Source organism: Carettochelys insculpta, chromosome 2 (genome assembly GCF_033958435.1).
Source record: "Carettochelys insculpta isolate YL-2023 chromosome 2, ASM3395843v1, whole genome shotgun sequence".
Taxonomy (NCBI): domain Eukaryota; kingdom Metazoa; phylum Chordata; order Testudines; family Carettochelyidae; genus Carettochelys; species Carettochelys insculpta.
Window position 1 is genome coordinate 216,401,170 of NC_134138.1, and position 15,982 is coordinate 216,417,151.

Consider the following 15,982-nt stretch of genomic DNA (forward strand, 5'->3'; position numbering starts at 1 on the left):
ACAAAAGACACGATCCCTGAATTATGAAAAGTAGTTACAATCAATCATTCTCCAACTTTACATTTGCTTTACTTTTAGAGAGTCAGGATGTGTGTAAGCAGGCCACAAAGTGTAAAGTGCATTCAATGACCTGGTTCAACATTAAACAACAAAACAAAGGACAAAAACTAAATGCCCCTCAAAAACCCAATGGCATGGTAAACAAAATGGTAATTTCCATCTGTAAAAATTATTCCAGTTCTCAGTTTTTGTTCAAGATTTTTCCACAGATGTTATGGGCAGCCTTACTAAATAATAAGTCTACCAATGAGGCAACATCTTCCAAAGAGAAGTCTGCACTTTATAGAAGCAACTATCTTCAAATTAGCTTGCTGTGATAACTTGTTGCTTTAACGAATGTTATTGATGTTATATGTATACTGTTGTCCATTTTACACACAAGCAGAGATGTGACTAAATATATTTGTACAATTCCACAAAACTGAGCAAAAGAAACAGGTATTTATCTTATGAAAGTGCTACCATAAAGACAAAACTTGTTCAGAGTAGTTCCCTAAGAAATCTTCTTAAACTGTTAAAACACTGCTTTCTAAAATGATACAGATTCCCATCTGTGTGCTTTTAAAAAAAAAAAAAAATCCAGACTAACTTTTATTAGCTGGCCAATTGATTATATATTGTTTCTGTAATTCACAGGTTAAAAAGTACTAGTCACAATAACTATATAAGAGACAAAATCCATACTGAACCTGAAATTGCAGCACTGGAATCTATGGGAGTTGCACAATTCAAGGGGAACAGGATTAGCCTTTTCTTCAATAGCAGTTAAAGATCAAACATACACAACCACTGAAACATTTTCTACTGACAGGCTCTAAGACAAAGCACCTCATACATGCTACTATAAAGGGAGAAGTAGATTATATGAAATGTTTGTGGTTAACAGGTTGTGTTCAAGCCTGCCATTGATTAAAAACTCAATATTTCAATGTATATTGTTACAGTAAAAGTGAAATTAGAAACTCCAGTTATTCCAGTGTGGAGCCAATTTCTTAGAATTCTGTATTAGAACAATGTGTGTTATCTCTCTGATTATCTGATTATCATCCTTTTGGAAAGATCTCTTCAGTTCATTTAAATGTTAACCTAAAACACTAGCTAATATTTTCAAACATAGGTCCTTAAAGTTAGATACAGTACCAAGTGTGAAATGTTAGCTCCGTCAAAATCAGGGCAAGACTCCCATTGAGTTCAGTGGAGCCAGATTTTATGCATCATTTTCCCAGGGATGAAGCACCCATAACTCCCACTACCTTCCATGAGAACTGAAGATTTTCTGCACCCCTGGAAAACATGTCACGTTTACTTACATGTGTAACTTTAGGCACCTATGTTTGAAAATGTTGCACTCTGACTCTTGCATGTGAGAAGAGCAAGTTTTCCATGAACATTGAAGAAATAGCTTATCTTCTCTCAGCCTTTCTTCAATGTCAGAAGCAAATACTACAGATTCTGTTTTCCTCAAGTCACCCCAGTATTTTAAAAAGTTAATACTCTGTTGTCTATGTGACTTCAGGTTTAGAGTCAAACTTCTCTGGTATAAAGTACACAAAGCTGCTTTGAGTGTATTTTCATTTGATACACAGCTTTTAAACTAATGTAAAATACCTTTATTTTTTAAGATCTAAATTACATTGTCACCAGGGAAGTATTCTATCAGCCATATTTGGCAACAGAACACAATTTGCCCAATATTTATCGGCTTCATAAATGTAATAGGAAACATGTAAAAATAAATCAGAACATTTTAAAAAGTAACAAAAATGGTTTCAAAGCAATGGATCAAAAATTGAGAAGGGACATTATTTTGCAGGTCTTAGGCTGGCAATATACAAATGATTTTTCAGGATTCTTCAGGGACTGTGCTTGCTTTACATCCATGTGAAATGCTGTCATCGCTACTGTGTCCAAGCCCGGAGGATGAACTACAGAGAAGGGGAGAAAAAAAATAAAGAAAGGAAATTGGTTTTCACAACACACTCAAAGCCTGAGTAACAGAGGAGAACTTTAATTATCTCCAGTCACAAAGAGAGACAGGAAATTTGGACTTTTAATTAGCCATTTGGAGTGCAGTTGGATATTTTTTAGCAAGATAATTTAAACGCGAATAATTCAAGTCTGACTAAATGAAATTCACATAATCAGAATGCAGATAATTGAATTTCTACTGCATTCATTAATTCAGTGTGGAGGTGTGTGTGAAGACTTCTATGATGAGCTGTCACAGCTCAATAAAATCTCAGTCAATTAATTTTTTCATTATCTTAGTATTACATCAACAAAAAGTGGAGTCTATGTATGTATATATTTATGTATATCAGACTGTAAGGAAATAAGAAAATAACCTTTCTGAATCAGACTCGGCATCATTCTCCCCTCTTTTTTTCTCTTCATCTTCAACAGGAAAACGTCGTTTCAAAGAGGCAAACTTGTGAATTGCATCAGCAACAGAATATTTTGTCTGTCCAGATACACAAGCCTCGATATCTTCTGGACTCAGCTGAGACTGTAAGAAGAGGTGAAGTCTACTGTCCGAAAGCAATAATGCATTTTGTAGGATCCTTTAGAAAAGAAAAACACATAATTACTAGAACAATTTCTCAGTGGGCTCCTGCTCTTAAATGAGTCCCAAATTAGCTTCAGAATGCTAATTTGCACGTAATAAAATGATTAGGTGCGTGTTACCTTTTTATTACATTATCTGGAATTTTAGGTGAGTAAAGACATGAAGCTAGTAGTTAAGAACATCTGTTAAGAATAACTTCCATTTAAATTTCTTCCATTTAAACATCTGTTATTACCATGTGGGTCAATGATTGTGAAGGGGGCAAAGGCACATGCAGTTATGGAAATCTGGTCCTCTATCAAGCATTGTCTATAGATTTTTAAAAATAGTAACATACTTCAAGATCTTTATTGCCTGATTTCTCTTGGAAGAGTGGAAGAAGATAAAGGAGTTTAGAAGCACAAAGAGTCAGGACTTGGAAATATCTGTGAGCAACACTAGGAGCACATATTTATGCTTTTACAAATGTATATATATTTAAGGGAGAGTAAAATTGCCATTGATGTACGCAGATTTACATCAGCTTGTAAAATGCTTTTAGTAAATTTTGATCACACTCTTCATTTAGCTGCTTTTAGAAAACTTATTTTCGATTGCAGTTTATATTTATGAAAATGAATCTTCACATCCCACTTAGCATAACATGTTTAATCACATTAACCATGTATTCCAAAGGCAATATATTTTTAAAAATTGGAAAGTTAGAGTTACTCGACAAAGAACTGAAAACTAAGCACTAACTTTGCTACTCTGAAAATGCAACACTCCTACAATATTCGTATAAGTAATGAATTGTACAACATAGACTATTCTAAGATGATTAGCATCAGACTATAAGGACCCATTCGTACAAAATGCTGATGTGCAGTGCAGCTTTACTCATGGGGCTGGTCTTTTTGAATTCAGTGGGAATATTCAGCATTTGCAAAATAAGGGCCTATTGCAGCAGCAATTAATATACCCTATTATATTTAAGCAAGCCAGAACTGTTCAGAATTAACATTTGCCTACTTACAAATATGTAGGTTAGGGTTTAGTTACCAGTTATCTTTTCTATTTAATTATTTTATTTGGCAACATTATCTGAATACAATTGGATATAAGACAACAACATAAGAACGAGTGAAAGCAAAATAAATTAATAAACATCAGTTGTATTATAAATGCATGATGTGTACGACAGACAGGTTCTTCCAAGATGCACCATGTTTGGACTTTAACATTTGAAATATAAATTAATTTTGAAACCTCTTCTGTATTATGACCAGCATAGTGGTAATGCTTAAGAAATGTAATATATTGAAGTATTTCTGTCTTTAGCTAAGAACAAAGAAACATGAGAAGAAATCTATATACAATTGCAACATTGAGGCTAATGTATGGACACACCCACCCACCCTTTAAATTGATAAGTTTACAGCAGTGCTCCATAATGATCTATCACACTCCATGGGAAACTGAATCAGAGAGAGTGGGGCTGCAATAAAGACCACTTCTGCTATTGTTCAAGATAAGCACATTTTAAAATATTAAATAAAACCCAGATGTTATCTTGATAAATCCACCAATAAGTTTCTTAACAGACATCTCAATAGCCATGCCTACAAATTATTATTGCATGGTATATTTAAAACAACTTCTCAAGAACCCAGAAGTACTCACCTAATATAGTACAAAAATGAATCAAGCCACAGGACTTACAAATCCACACACTTTCCTCCTCAACAGCAATCGCTTCATGAATACAGTTTGAAAAGCCATCAGTCATTGGCCACTCTTGGTCAATGCAAAATCCCAAACAACAAATGAAACAATCATGAAACAAAAAGGGGAGAAAAATCCCCCATCATTCCACACAATAAATATAGATATGTAGTGTAAACTCTGAAGAATAAATTCATTCCTTTTGTTGTTTTGTTTCCTTAAAATAAATCTTACTAGAGTTTACATTCCAGATTTTAAAACAAACAAAAATGAGGAGATTCAGATTTCTGCAATGCTAAAATCTGCATTTCTAATTCAGAGTAATGTAGTTAAAAGCCAGCCCATTCAATGTGCCTAAGCTTTAGTTTCCCTCAGGATTTTTCTGTACTGTACCTTCAGTGGCTTTCTGCCACCCAGGCTAAAACGCAAGTAACTAACTGTTCATGAGATTATGCTACACTTACAGCTTTGTTGCTGTTTGAAATGTATTTTATTTTCTTTATAAAATAATGGGTAATCTTTAAAATTGATTTTAGCTGGTTTGAGGCTTTAACGCCACAGAAGTAATGAGCACTAATGTCAATGATATTGGACACAAATTCATTTTAGCTTTATTTCATGTCCAGTGCAATTCTACTAAGCCTTGAACTGCTGCAGCACGATTATTAACTTGCTGGTAACCTAACACATGGGAACAGCAAACAAAAGTAGTAAGAGTGCAGGTTGATCAGAACCTCAAGGCTACTGTGCTTTTCCAGCAGCTATAATTCAATTTCCAATTTTACTTTATATTTGACTGATTATTTCACAGTTATTTTCTCTTCTGCTTAATAGTGCCATCTGGAGGTTAAATTAATGAACAAACAGAACAAGAAAGAAGTAGAGAAAGCTGTTCATCAAATCACATATAGCACACCTGTAAGGAAAAACATTTAGAGCTCTTTACTAACATTGTAAGTCAGCATGTGAGCCGTTATAGAAGCCCTCTTCACCTAGGTATGTCCTCAGAATGCCTTGTCTACTCTTTAATTGAGAAGTTACAACTTTTGCTTTTTTCCTTCTGCACTATTTACATAGCTTGAAGGATGTAATTGAAAGTAATCAAAATGACAAATACTATATCTGTGCTATCCATTTCTAGCATTTCATTTTTTATGTTCAAACTATTCAGACCTCCCAAACGAGTACATACATGCTGTCAGCCATTATTCATATTTATTACCAGGGTAGCACTCAAGGCCCTCAACGAGGCTGTGGCCTCACAGTGGTGGGTGCTGTACAAGCATGCAGAAAGTGACAGTCCCTGTCCCTGAGAGCTTACAGTCTCAAAGAGAAGACCTATGTAGAGGAAACAAACAATGAGGCAGGAGAAGAAGTAGGGGAGGTAGGGTAAGGTAACATATAAGTTAGGGTGCTTTAGCACAGACTGACCATGTGTACAATTTTTAGGACATCAGCAGTTATCCCCATGTTCAAGGAATACCAGTCTGTTCATTATTGCAAGTACCAACACAGGAACTGACTCTGAGCCCAGCTGTTTGGGTGAGAATCGACAGTAAATGAAATCCAAATCTGGCCCACACCATTTATTTATAAAAAGCCACAGCTTGTGCTGATTAGTATCTCCTGAAAAGAAACTGATTGAACACCTAGGACAGGCCCTAATCTGGCAAACCGTTCCCTGAAAGAGTAACCGTTACTCCGGCCTACAAATAGCCTACAGGAGAGAGCATTTGCAGAGGCAGCCCCTAGGTTTGAATTTAAGACACACATTCTTTTTCATTTGTTGAGAATCTTTGTTTGTAAGAATGATTTAAAAAATTGCCTAGGTCAGGGTGTGCAAAGTGGGGGGTGGTCCCTCTTGAGGGAGTGTGAAATTTCATAGGGGAGGGGGGGCACAACATGATCACTGCTGGGCCTCAGGCTAATCCAGCTCATTAAAAATGTTTAAATGCTACTGTTTTTATGTATGTGTATTGAAAATTATAAAGTTTTACATTCTACAGACTAACCTCCTTACACGTGCCGCAAGGGTTTTCTTCATACCAACATAACTGGAATTTCCATCGGTTCCAATTACGTTAGACAGGTTGGGAGGCCCTGCTGATTGCAGGGACAAAAAGTTGAGCCCAACGTAAGACGTTTCCTTACCCCGATCTAGATGTTTACAAAAAGAGAGAGTGTAAAACAGACTCTTGCAACCCAACTCAAACCTGATAGGACATAACTATCGATGCTGAGTTCAGGTGAGTTTGAGGTTGAAAATGAGTTGACATGATTAAGTTGGATTCAGACCTGAGCAGACTGGGAGCAGGCACAGGGTCACAAGCACATCAGGAGGGTGGTAAACAGTCCTTTGTCTATGTGGACGAATGACTGGTGGAGCTGCTGCCACCACCATTAGATGGGGCACTATGTTCACATCAGCTGTTTCCCTGCTTAAGATACACACACACACACACACGCACAGTGCAGTTCAGGTATGAACAAAAAAGGCACAACATAGCTAGCAGGGTCCCCATACCAGGCACTGCATCCCTGGCACCTCACTCCTGCTGCTCTGCATGGAGGTCTGCAGGGTACTAGCAGCAGAAGGGTACCCTACCTGCATTGCCCACAGGCCCGGGTCCCAACCCGCCATAAAGGAGTTGGCAGTGGGAGAAAGAAGGGGAACTGCCCCATGCTGGCACGGCAATGGATCCATCCTGCCACATGGCTGCTCTGGTTTTGGGAAACTGAGGTTCCACCAGGACTTTGGAAATCCTGGGCTTCTTGAGGCAGCTGCAGAGGAGGAAGCGGCTGTGGGCCAGGTTTGTGAATGGCAGAAACACCTGAGTCTGTCTGCAGCACTCCAGCCCCGCTGCTATGTTAGCTCTGGCTCCTGCCACTCTAGGACTCACCTTGCAACTGGGCAAGGCCTGACTCTAAGGGTCAGGTCAGTTATGAAAATGACTGGACACTCTCAAGTTTGAGATGGAGTTAGGTCAGTAACAGTCTAGTTAGTTTTGGATTGGCCCTTAAAATTAGACCCAAGCACGACTCTTATAAAATGCCAATTGATACGCAAGAGAAAGCAGATAGCTTTTGAGGCAATGCTGGATTGTACAAGAGGAACGTTCCCTCTCCCAAGCTAAAGAGAGAACATTTAGAGAAGGCAAAAACATGTGTTGTTTCTTATTTGGACAAAGGCCAAAATCTGGTTTTCCTCAGTGTGATTTTATTAGGTATATTATACACTGTTCTGGAGGAGAACAGCATATGGCTGAACAGTACAACTTAATCCTAACTAAAGATTTCCTGTATCTACTGTAACCTAATACAATGACAGATGCACACTTGAATGTATGTGGAACTCTTGATTTTGTTTTCAGCAAATTTACTTGCCCATTTACATCAGATCATGAGCAGGGAAAAATAAAACCTATATGAAACAACTGATCACAGCCTGTGTTCTGGTGCCCTCTATTGAACACACAGATTCCAACAGTGAAATGGGAAATACAGATAAAGTCCTATTTTCTCCATTGCAAAATTTCCTATATTTCCTCTCTCTCTCTCTCTCTTTTTCTTCTTTTTTTTTTTTTTTTTTTTTTTTAAAAACACACACACACAGAGCGCGCGCACAGAGGGTAAATAAACCTTACATGAAGTCACTGGCTTGGTTCATCACTGCCTTGTACACAGTGTAGTCATTTACACCAGTGCAAAGTGAGAGTGAAGTACAAACAGCTCAGAATGGTAGTCTTTATTTAGGAATGTAAATTATGTCTAGGTTGTTTTAGGCTCCAAAATTAAGTTTTCTGCTAAACAAAAGTGTAACAATGAAGAGAGTCTAACAAAACTTAGCATTAATAAAAGATAGTCTTACTCATCCCAAAAAGCAACGTATTACTGCAAAAATCGGAAAACTGACATCCAGCTAATGCAGGCAGAATTCTCAAACACTGACCTTGACAGTAACAAGGACTGACTTCTGTAATTCTTTTGACAATCAAAATGATAATTACCTATAAGACTGGCAGGACCAGTGCTAGGAATATATGATAAAGCCACATTCATCCAATCCCAGCTTCCAACGTGAACTGTAATGCTTTATTTTTGTTTCAAAATTGGGGGCCAAAATCCTAGCCTTGACGTATGCTGCAGGAAGAACTGCTGAATTTCCACGTGATTAAGTAACTAGCTGTAGAGCTAACTAATCATCAAGGTGGTGTGTGAATTGGGGGACAGAGCTCCACATCCACTCTCCAGCTGGGTAGTACAGAGTGTTTCAAGGGTGGGGCACAGACACCTCATGCCAATGAGCCTCCTTTCCCCACCAGCTCCCCACACCTCTGTGTTCTGTGGGTGTCCTGGGAGCTGGTGCAATAATTTTCCTAAAGAGATGGCGAAGGGGGAAAATCAGAAAAGAGCTAGGGGTTGGTGGGTTAACTTTTCCAAAAGTAACAATGTCATTTAGGAACTTAAGTCCCATTTTCCAAAGAGACTTAGGAGCCAGGACTCAGCGAGACGGGGTTTGAAAGTTTTACCCAGGAGCCCATCTGCCTCAAGTTGGTTTGCACATTTGGCTTTGGACCCCCATTTAGCTCACTCCTGTAAGCAAACACCAATGTGTGCATGGGGTAGAGGGGTGTCATTCTGCCCTAATAGCTCACCTTCACTGTTTTGGTCTGTACGGTCCCTTTGAATTTCTCCTCAACTGCTTTCCCTTACTGTTCCCCCTGGAATACAGAAGGCACTAAACTGCTACATGGAGCTGGATAAGGGCTGAGCATCTGTGGAAGTACTACTTTCCTGCCTCAAAGAATGTTCTGTCTCCCTCAGGAAGAAGCCACTTACATATGCACAGTCTGGTAGCCCAGGGGAGCTGCTGTGGGCTCTGTGCTACAGGTACTGTGCGACCCAGAATATAAACCAAAAGTACACTAGTCCCTCATTAAATGAGTACTTTACTTACAAGTACTCGCTTAAACAGAGACACATTTACTTACCTTTGTTCACTAGATGAGTGACCATCCCCCTCTAATATGAGCCTTCCCCCTGCCCTGAGGCTTCAATCCGCCACAGCCTGACCCCCCCGCCAGCTATGCGGCCCCGAACCACCGCAGCCTGAACCCCCTTCTGGCCCTGCACACCCAACCCACCGCAGCCTGAACCCCCTTCTGGCCCCGCACACCCAACCCGCCGCAGCCTGAACCCCCCGCCGGCCCCGCACACCCAACCCGCCACAGCCTGACCCTACCCCTGCCCATCTGACGGACCCAACCGTCTGTCCATCCACCTGCCCGCCCGTCCGTCCACCCGACGGACCCAACCTGCCACCAGGTTTTAACTCTACCTCCCTGATCAGGGTCCCAAACTGCCCCCAGCCTTTAACCCTCTCCAACCCCTCCCCCACAATCCAAGGTTCACTTACCTTTCAAAAGCAGCACCACCTGCCGCCACTCCTTTGCTGAGTTAGGAGCACCAGGAACCAATCAGAGACTTTTACATGTATTTTAATGGTAATTTAGTGTCCCTCTTACGAGTTTTCACCTACAAACAGAAATTTGGGAACCAATTGTGCTCATATAGCGAGGGATGAGTGTACTAAACAATGTCATAAAAAGTCTATAAGTGTATATAAAAGGAAAGGAAAGGAATTTGAAAGGCCCCAGATTAACCATACATCAGTGCTACTATTTTAAATTGTTGGAGCACGTGTCATACGAGAAAAAATTTACAGTGACCCAGGGCTGGAATTATGCAGATTTCACACTTGTCAAGGAGTTGCATAAGTTCTTTACTCAAAGTTGCATTTATGACATTTTGTTCCAAAACAAACACAAACAACCGCACCCAACAACCACCACCACCAAATCAAAAGATACCATTTTACCAACAGGGATATCTGACATTCCACCCAGCAGAAGGCAGCAGCACAGGGTGTCAATGTCAAACCAGTTCACACTTGCATACCTGTCTCTCTATTTAGTAAATCCTCAAAATGCACAAATTTCAAGTTGTACTTAACTTGCATTAATTCGAATTAATCCTGCTTCCCCCCCGGCCCTGGCTCAACCCTTGCCCGGTCTCGCTCACCCCCTGCGACCAGCGCTGGCTCCAGCAAAACCCCCCCTGCACACACCAGTTCAAAACCCCCGCCAGCTCACAACCCCTAACATGCAGTACCAGCTCAACCCCCACTCTACGCGCAGCGCCAGCTCAATCTCCCCCATCTCTGGTCAGCAGCCCAGCTCACCACCCCCACGTGTGGCTCTCGCTCAACCCCCACACCAGTTCAACCACCCCCCTGCTGTGTGTGGCTCTAGCTCAGCTATACCCCCTGCCCCTCTGCAGCCCTAACTCACCCCAGGCTTAACCCTCCTCCCCCCTTCCATGGCCCCAACCCACCACCAGGCTTAACCCTCCCCAACTGCTCCCACAACCCTAGGACTTACCTTTCCAAAGGAGCTCCAGCTGCAGAACATGCATTCTGCCAGGGGAAAAAAGCCTCCCCCTGACTTATGTGAAATTTGAGCCATGTGGGGGTGCATGGGAACACAACCCTCATGTAAATTGAGGCACTACTGTATATTTAAAACTCCTTTTAAAGTTTAGCTTTCCCCTTCGGCCGACTCTGTATGGGAGAATGGTGGCCCCTCTCATGCAGCACTGAAGCCCAAGCATTTCAATCATTATTGTAACAGGAAAAACCCAGTTTAAGAACTTTGATGTGCTGTACACCAAACATTTTAACATTCTTAGAGCGATAGACGTCAGCTGAAATGCTTGGTCTCCTATCACAACACTCAGTTAAACTCCTGGTGTCCAAAAAGCTGAAAGAAAGTACATCTCTGTTTTAATGTCATTTCTAGAAACTACTGGATGGAAATATTTTAGGTCCTGTAATAAGTCACCATTGGGCAGTCCGGGCTGACCCAACATTTCTACAAGTTTCATTTTAAAATTAGAGTATCTTTAAAAATAACAATTATTCACATCACAGTAGAGAGGAGGTCAAGAGCTCAAACATGGGTACATGAACAACCATAGGCTCTCTCTGGCCCCTCTTTACTCCCTACTTGGATTTGTTTTTTAAATCAACAAGGTTGAGGGAAATCCCTAGATCCTCCATTTTCTGCATTAGTATCATGGACTTTTGAGCAGAGTCGTGACCAAAGTCCTGGCCTATAAAGACTGGACATGATTCTATGCAGGATCACATAAGTTTGTTGCCGATATGACTAATGAGATCACTACAGTCACACGCCCAGTTGTCAGTTTTTGACAGAGTCAAAGCTACATGACACAGGTCAGGAAGAACATGTGCCAAAAGGCAAAGTAATATTGTTAAGAATTCCTGCCTTTGCTACTGCTGGTACAGCTCCATGCTAATAGAGGCTAAGTTGATCGGCATTCTAAAACTCTCAGGTCATCTAACCATGCTCAAAGTAGCTCTAAACAAAACCAAAGTTACATTGCTGGTGGCTGGTAGCAGCTTGACTTCACTCATGCTCCCACTACTGCAACAGGGAATGGAATTGCACCAGTGACAGCAATGGTAGAACATTTTAAAAAGGGCAAGAAAAGGCCACAAGATGGTACAAACATGACTGCTAGTGATAAAGAGCATTAACATGGCTGGTCTAGCAGCTAGAATGTTGGACTACAACTCATGGTACCTGAGTTCTATTCCCAGCTCTGCAGCTAGCAGCTTGATCATGTTAGGCAGGTCACCGTATCTCAGTTTCCCCAGCTGTAAAGTACAGATAATGATACTGACCTCTCCTTTGTAAAGCATGTGGACTTTGACACACAAAAAGCATTGTATAAGAACCAAGCATTATTAAACAGCCAGAATGCTTGAGCTAATATCACGAGAAAAAACTCTTAAACACTTTTTCCAGCTCTGGCTGGACCTCAGCCTAGCAGACTACTTTAAAAAATTTTTGGCCCATCTCTTAAAACAACCTTGAGGGATACCTCAGTGGGTTGAGCACTAGCCTGCTAAACCTAAGGTTGAGAGTTCAGCCTTTGATGGGGCCATTTAGGCATCTGGGGCAAATAGATTAACATGAAACCTGTCAGGGATGGTTGATAGGGCCTGTGGTGAGGGCACAGGACTGGACTCAGTGACCTCTGAAGGTCCCTTCCAGCTCTATGAGACAGGTAGATTTCAATTTCATAGCAGAATGGGGGAGAAACAGCTCAGTGGTTTGAGCATTGGCCTGCTAAACTCACGGTTGTGAGCTCAATCCTTGGAGGCGGCCATTTAGGAACTGCAACAAAGAGATGCCAGGGATGGTGTTCAGTCCTGCTAAGAGGGTAGGGGACTGGACTAAATGACCTCCCACGGTCCCTTCCAGCTCTAGGAGATGCATATCTCTAATTATATAATTAAACCTTTCGCTCACCATGTCCCTTGCAAGACGACACAATGCCTGGTTCTGCTGTCCAGGTTTACACTGGGGAAATTCACCAAAAACTTCTGCCAGTGTTCTCACCAGTTCAGATGAAGGAGTGCTGGGAGAAGATTCTTTCGACCACTGTTGTAATTACATTTGCTGAAATCGAGCTTATTTGGTACAGTGGTAAAAATTAGGCCACCTGCAAGACTGCCTTAGCTACATTAGGGGACGCCAACATACATGTTAATCCCATCTTAACTGAACCAGCTGTAGTACTAGAAGGACTTCTTTTAAGATTCATTATTGCAGAGATTTTCCTCAAGCCCACTGGCCGCATCTACACTAGCAAGTTCTTTCGAAAGGTTTTTCATAAGAAGAGGGCTCTTTTGAAAGATCCCACAGAGCGTCTATGCACAAAAAACATTCTTTCGACAGTAAACCAAAAGAATGTGGCACTCCTTTCGAAAGCTCTTTTCCACTCATGTTTCAGGAAGAGCGCCCCCTTTTGAAAGCTTCCTTTGAAAGAAAACGTGTTTAGACTCTCCACAGGGCCCTTCTTTCAAAAGAGAAATAAGTCCTCATGGCGCCAGATTTTTCGATTCCTGGCCCATTCTTTCAAAAGAGTAAGGGCTGTGTGGACACTCTATCAAAAGAGCAGCTCAATCTTTTGATCCACTTTTTTGTGTGTGGACGCACTCTTTTGAAAGGAGTTATTTCAGAAGATATCTTCTGGAAGAACTTTTAAGGATCTCTGTAGTGTAGACTGTGCTTAAGCAGAGCTTGCTAGAAAGGTGTTAGCAGTAGTTTCCTTGCCACGGTCAACCCACACTAATGCATTCTTGAAAGCTAACAATTTGCCAGAGGAGCATTTTCAACGAAAATAAGGCCATGAAACGATTTAAACAGTGTGATGCTTTAAAAATGCCCATTTCTAATAAACTGAAATGTGCAGAATTTCAGGTGAAATTCTATTGCAATAGTTGTTCATCTGAAGTGAGAATATCGGAAAAAGTCAATGAGAGACAGAGGTAATGTAGAAGTGCAATAGATAATGTTGGCCACAAGATGGCTCTCATGCATAGGAGATGAGATGTGTAACAGCAAATTAGTGCCTTCATTAAATAATAAAAAAACAAAGATGCAGTACTTACTTCTCAAGGAATTCTTGTAGGCCCTGCCGACGAAGGTCCACATGGTGGGGATTATTCATATTAAAAAAGGGATTTTTAGATGGAAGTTCAGGTAATTGGCTTTAAAAAATTAAATACAGAGTTAAAACCAAAAATTAGTGGCTCAGAGAAAAAAATAATTTATGCAAGTACCAGTATTGTCAATCCTTAGCATTCAAAAAGCATCAATGTGGCCTCAACAAATCATGAGCTTGACAGAAGTAATGCAATTTTGAAAATAAGGAATTTGGGGTTATTATTTGCTGGTTTTCCCCCCCTCTTTCAGGGTCTCATTTTCAAGCTTTTACCTAGAGACATGAGAGACAGACACTTCTTAAAATGTAAACTCAAATTTTAATATTAATCACTTTGCTGGAATTTTGAGGGGAGAACAAAAATATGTAGATTTTCAATAAAATCATATGAATTGGCAACAAAATTTTAAATTTTAGGAGGATGAGTTACAGCAACAGGTAAAAGCAAAAAAAATATTGGACATATATACAGCAAAGCCATTTTCTGCTGAATGAAGGAAAGAGAGATAAATGTATCTTTATGTACAAGCTATCATTTTGGGAGGTACCCAGGTACCTCAGTGACAAGAACCATGAGAAACGAGGTATGTAGATACCTACACCCCATGACAACAACTGTCAGGAAAATTTAGAGTAGTGTCATTTGCATTTTTGTCATCCTTAAAAGTTTATCTAAAACACTAGCTCTTCAAACCGGTATGTAACAAAATACAAAGATTAAATGTGTTAAGCATTACTAGATTTGGTGAATAACTGCCAAAAGGTAATGGAGGAAGCCCTATTGCATGAGAGTTTAATTCCAGGCCAGACAGGGTACATCTACACCAGGGGTCAGCAACCTTCCCATAGAGGAGTGCCGAAATTTAACCTTTTGACTTCTATGTATGGTCCGAGAGCTGATGATACTTTTTAAAGTCACTAATAGTCCTACTTACAACATCTGCATTAATAAATAAATAAAGATGCAGAGCTCTGCTGTTCAGATGGTAACTGGTGGCATTAGCCGGTCTTTTGTTAATCCACAGGCGGCATGGCTTTGAGCAAGCTGCATGTAGGAGGAGGAGCAGGAAGAGAGCTCCCACCTCACATGCCAATGAAAACTGGCTCATGTGCCACACTTGGCACCAGTGCTGGGGGTTGCTGACCTCTAGTCTACATAGCGATAAACTTTGTAGCTGGCTCATATCAGCTGACTTGGGCTCAGGCTCCCAGCTGAGAAACTGCTGTGTAAGCATTCAGACTCAGGCTGGAACCAAAGTTCTGGAACCCTGAAATGGTTCTAGCCAGTGTTCCCACTAATTTTTTTCCATCCATGGGCAGAATACATTTTGTATTCTGTGCACCACCGGTAGAGAAACATGCTGCTAGCTGTGGGTGCTCTGCTAATCAGCTGGTGGCACTTGAATCTCTTCTGGGTGGCCACTCAAGAACTTGGGTTACAGGGAACACTTGTTCCAGCCTAAACCTGAACATCTACACTGTAATTTTTCATTCCCGGAAGTCAAGCCAGCCCCAGGTGTTGTATTACCCTATGGACATACCTGCAAAGCACTAGAAACTACATTGCGGAGACCGAGTTAAACACTAGTAGGGTACGAAGCAAATGGGCTAAATGTTTTCCCAACTGTAATTTATATGATTCTGTAGTAACAATTCAGAACAGACAAAACCTTATCCTGCGCATGTCATCTGCAGAGTATTCAACTTGTATTTGACGGAAGAAGATACTTTTAAAAACCAGCCACTCACATTAGCACAGCATTCTTCTGAAGTCTCTGCCGAAGCCATACAAATTCTCGAAAGCGTCGTCTAACACAAGAAGTTTTCCTTGTGAAACACATGCTATTTGTCTGTTGGGAAATAAGGGTAAGTCTATACTAGGAAAACAAGTTGATTTCAGACACGCAATTCTAGCTATGGCATTTGTGCAGCTAGAATTGACGTATCAGAATCAACTTATGTCCCTGGTGAAGTCCGAGCCCCTTTATTCTCACGTTGATGTCCCTGACTCAACATGATAGCGTGGAGTACAGGCGTCAATGACCGAGCCCAGAGAGG

At 40.8% G+C, this 15,982-nt stretch overlaps 1 protein-coding gene across 1 annotated transcript in view; it reads right to left on the bottom strand.

The window, feature by feature from the left end:
* Positions 1-875: 875 nt before the first annotated feature.
* SNX10 (sorting nexin 10) overlaps positions 876-15,982 on the bottom strand; it is a 55,410-nt gene continuing 40,303 nt past the window's right edge. The window contains exons 4-7 of the mRNA XM_074984597.1: positions 15,674-15,774; positions 13,872-13,970; positions 2,406-2,621; positions 876-1,985 (exon numbers count right to left, since the gene is read on the bottom strand). Coding sequence (XP_074840698.1) covers positions 1,904-1,985; positions 2,406-2,621; positions 13,872-13,970; positions 15,674-15,774 — 498 coding nt within the window. The 3' untranslated portion in view covers positions 876-1,903. The remainder of the gene's footprint in view (positions 1,986-2,405; positions 2,622-13,871; positions 13,971-15,673; positions 15,775-15,982) is intronic.